The sequence below is a fragment of the Humulus lupulus genome, chromosome X, assembly GCF_963169125.1.
Source record: "Humulus lupulus chromosome X, drHumLupu1.1, whole genome shotgun sequence".
Taxonomy (NCBI): Eukaryota; Viridiplantae; Streptophyta; class Magnoliopsida; order Rosales; family Cannabaceae; genus Humulus; species Humulus lupulus.
In genome coordinates this window covers 74,817,574-74,822,435 of record NC_084802.1, presented here as the reverse complement: position 1 = coordinate 74,822,435, position 4,862 = coordinate 74,817,574, and the positions used below count along the sequence as shown (strand labels likewise).

The following is a 4,862-nucleotide window of genomic DNA, read 5'->3' as shown; positions in this document are numbered from 1 at the left end:
GTGTAGACAGAATTTAAGCAATACATGCCTAGAGCAGGCAAGTTTCTGTTTCATTTATTTTGATAGCAAAAACAGAGCCAAGAACCAAGAAGGAAGATGAAAACAATTTACATTACAAAGACTTGAATGAATCATTCCCAACATAAGTCACAAATTCACAGACAACTTAATCCTTTCTGATCATATACGTTTAACCCTTTGAAATTTTTTTATATAAATTCCTCTAACATTGATTGAAAAACTCTGTAACTGACATCTATTGCCTCTATAAAGCTGTGTGACTTTCCTTCATTCTTCTGACAATTGTAACTCTTTATTTCTATTTGAAGCTTCAAATCACAGTTCCTTTAAAATATTCAGCAGCATATTTACAACCGAAGACATCAGAGGTCATTGATGAGGGTTGTCTTCTGTGCATGACAATGCCACATGAAGCAAACTACTGCAACATTCCTCAAGCCTCTCTACACTGCAAACTAAGCCTTCTATGGTGGCCTGCTTTTTTAGAGTGATGTCAATAATATCAGAAATGTTGTTTGGGCAGCAAGAAAGTATCCATTTCCTCAGATCAAGCCCATCTTGAAACAAACTACTTGTGGGTCTCTTTCTGGATATCATCTCAAGAAGAATTACACCAAAGCTATATACATCTCCTTTAACTGATACTTCAATCCCCTGTCCATATTCTGTTTCACATTACAACTCAAATTGTTACATTATCACAGTATTCTTTATTATAAGTTTTTTTTGACTAAAAACAAATGCTCCATGCTTAAATAAAATGCTACTGATCTAAATAATCCTAATTTATAAGAAAAGCATATTTGAGTTATAAAGGATACAGTTAACGGTGTACCTGGGGGAATATAACCAATTGACATAGGGGTGTCCGATGATTGATAGATGCTCCTATCTCATCAAGAAAAAAAGCAACATCATCATCATTACTAATCAAAGATGGAGGGATACTTTACTTCCAAAATGATAGATTACATTTAAGTCAAGATCAATACGAGACTTGTCAGCTTCGATTAAAGTATACAATTGATCAACAAGACTATTGTAAGTGATAGTCTTTGGCACCTTCATACCCTTGCTTTGTTTAGCACTAAATGACCAGCCTTCGTTCAAAACTTGTTCCCACGATCCATTATATAACACCACAATATTTATATGTGTTTGACATGTATAACATATGACAAAAGGTTCAAAATCCAAAGGTTATTAGGTAAAATTAGCCAAAAGAAATAAGAAATAAATGTGTGAAGCAAGCATGTGTGAAGCAAGCATGTGTGAATCATGTGTGAACCAAGTGTGAAACGTGTGTGAACTGTGTGTGAACCCAGTGTGAAGTATGTGTGAACCAAGTGTGAATCATATGTGAACCAAATGTGAACCAAATGTGAATTATGTGTTAAGTACTCGTGAACCAAGTCTGAACCAAGTATGAATCATGTGTGAACAAAGTGTGAATAATGAGTGAACAAAGTGTGAACGCAGTGACCTAAATCGCGAAAATGTGAACCAAGTGTGAACAAAGTGTGAATAATGTGTGAACAAAGTGTGAACACAGTGACCTAAATCGCGAAAATCATTCGAAAATTCGTCATCTCAACATAAAATTATTTCTTTTCACAAATTTTTTAGTGTATAGTAGTTCAAAAATTCCATTTAAACTATTACACAAGACACCCATAACCTATAAATAAAAAAAAAACTTACTCATTATCAAATCAAATGTTCAAACTTCTTCAAGTTTGTGAGAATCTTCAATCTTCTTCAACTTGGGTGAGAAGAAAAAAAAATTATGATAGATTACATCATTTTCCAAAGCTTCGTGAGAAGAAAATTTGTGATGATTCTCTTTGATGATGATTTGAGAGAGAGGGAGAAGGAAGAGTGTTTATTCTCTTTATGAGAGAGAAGGAAGAGAGAGAAGGGGCTGAAGACGAAATGGGAAGGGAAAAAATGGGAGGAAGAAGTCTAATGTTAATAAGGGTAAGTTAGTCTTTTCACATGGGTATAAGGTTAAAAATATGAGAAACATTAATATGGGGTTAGAGTTAGTATTACCCTATAAAATAGGGTCATTTCATGGAGTTCTCCTTGCAAAATATGACAAGTGTAGATAAGAAACCTTGGCACGTGACAATTTCTCCAGTAAAAATCAATTTTGTCGACATAGTTTTCTTGACGACATTTGGAGTTGCTGGTACGAAATTAGGCCAGCAATGGTTTTTTTTTTTTGGTTATCTTAGGATGATTGTTTCCTCTATAACGTCAGAAAACCATTTGATTTTGCTAGTTCATTAACAATTGTATCACCTTGGCGCTTAGTTAAAAAGAAAGATTATTAATAATGCAAAAAAAAAAAAATTACCATATCAATTAACAAAACAAAAAATTAAAATAAAAGAAATTAATCATACTGGATTTGGTTAATGGTTTGATACAAAAACCTCCATCCTTGAAGAGCTCATACCTCCCATACATAAAAACAAAATATGATTAATTAATACAAAAGTGTTTTAGTAAATTTTAGCATACTCACATGTTAAATATAACTTTACTTGATCTTGACATGAAATAAAATGAAAACCTTTACTATCTTTGCTCTCTACTTTTATCACTCCTTTTAATTTATCTATTTTATGTAAACATATTTTTGAAAGTTTCCATAGTAATAACTTATCTAATTATCCGGTTTTGAAACAAGATTTCCATAATCATATCTTATTATAATTATTTAAGATATTTGCGTCTAAAATACCTAAATTCACAAATTACCAGTACTTTAAAAGGAGCTTTATACGGTGAATACTCAGAAAAAGTTCCTACCGGTTAGAATTTTTTCTATTTTCGGTACACTGATAAGTTGTAATCTTATTTTTTTTTTATTTGTGATGTATATTATATTTATAGAAGATATTCCACAAAATTTTAAAAAATTATGAGTAATTTAGGGTGCCGAAATTAGAATTCAAAGAACTTTTTTCACGAGAGCATTAAAAATAAAACAGACACACGTACACCAAGTTATTTGAATCCTAATTTCGACACCCTAAATTATTTAGAATTCTTGAAAATTTAAGGAATGTCTCAAATAACTACAATGTACATCGTCATATAAAAAATTGAGGTTAAAACTTATCTATGTGGCTAAAATAAAAAAAGTTCCTGGGGATACGTACAAAATATAGTCCCTACTATAATAGCTCCTTTACTTATATACCAAAACTGATTTATTGATGGAAAAAGTACCTAAATATTAAATTTCCTTGCACTACATAGGTACCTACTATTAAATCTTAATTTTGAAGAGTCAAAAGGCACATGGCACCACACGAATGGTCCATGATATAAAAATTAAATGATAAAAAATTAATTTTTAAATTATAAAAATTTAATTTTAATTTATTACACATTTTAAAATTAATTTATAAGAAAACAAAATTAATTTAATATATTTTATTTACCATAAATTATTATTTTTTTTTTTAATATACAACTTACTATAATTTTACATGGTAATTAAATTACCTTAAATTAGATTTATGGTAAGTTTAAGTTGCAATAAAGTGTATATATATTGTTGTACCACAAAATAAACATGAACTAAATCACTCAGTTCGGGCTATAGCTGGCAGATAAGTGCATGGAGAAAGTGTAACGCCGTTACTAAGTGAGTTTAAAATGTACAATTAACTCGCTAATCGAGGTTTTAGGACAAAAGTGTAATTAAGCCATAGTCATAATCATAAACTTGAAAATAAATCTTTCATTGAAAATTATAAAGCGTTTAACATTTTGGATCCCAAAAATAATGTTTAGAAATATTTACAATTCAAAATATAACCGGAGTCGACTAAACGACAAAATTTAAGTTTAGTACAAACATCCCCCAAAAGTACCCCTGGCCGTGGCAGCCAGGCAGACTAGACATGTACGCACTGCTCATCATGCTCACCATACTCAAGGTTGGTCGACTTTCCCCTTGCCTTTACCTGCACCATAGAGCACCCGTGAGCCGAAGCCCAGCAAGAAAACCCTCACAAGCAGATAACATATGCATAACAAACACCTAACATATAAACAAGTCATCATCAGGCTATACACGTACGGCTATGCCGCCCCAGGCGCTTTACCAGGCCCTGGGTTTGCAGTCCACACCGTGAGGATATCCCAGGTATCCTTTAGGGTCTCGCCCTGGCAGCTCGCACTCCGCGTGCTAAATGCTGCTCCCAGCCCCTTGCCGTTCTCGGCCTTCGCCGTTCCTAGGCTTCGCTGTTCCCAGCCATCCCCGTTCATTCATTTATATGTACACATAATATAACTAAACAAATACTTAACACACATATAAATTCAATCAAAGGGCCACACCCTGCAACACAGTCATATAGGGCCGAGCCCTGCAACTCAAGCTCTATGGGAACAGTAGTTTTCTTACCTGTGTCCCAAGCTTTCCAAGTATTGATGTCCCGAGCACAGTCCCCTAGTCCGAGTCTCGCCGAAACCCTAGTCACACACATTAACAATTTCCACCCATCAAGTTCTAATCCATTGAATAGCTTTGGGTCATAATTCTAGTCTCTGGAACATTGAATTTTATCAATCTGGGTGATAAAATCCATCCCGAGCCTTAACTATTGAATTCCCGAGCCTAAAACCTCCTTAGAACCCAAAAATGCACTAAGCGCCGCGGCCCTAGGAACTCAAGCCGCAGCCCCTAGCTCAACTCGTGGCCCTGCCTTACTTCAGCACACACGCATCGCGGTCCTTCCTGAAGGGCGCCGTAGTGCGCCTCCATTTCCAGATGCCCCAAGTTCTAAGGGGCCGCGGCTCAGCAAGAATAGCGCCGCGGC

The 4,862-nt window shown here is 34.5% G+C and overlaps 1 protein-coding gene across 1 annotated transcript; it reads right to left on the bottom strand.

Moving 5' to 3' along the window:
- Positions 1-390: 390 nt before the first annotated feature.
- On the bottom strand, positions 391-1,089 carry LOC133805962 (putative receptor-like protein kinase At3g47110). The gene is made up of 2 exons (XM_062244106.1): positions 975-1,089; positions 391-686 (listed from the first exon to the last, which is right to left on the bottom strand). The coding sequence occupies exons 1-2, from the start codon at positions 1,087-1,089 to the stop codon at positions 391-393; spliced, it is 411 nt and encodes a 136-aa protein (XP_062100090.1).
- Between the last annotated feature and the right edge of the window lie 3,773 nt (positions 1,090-4,862).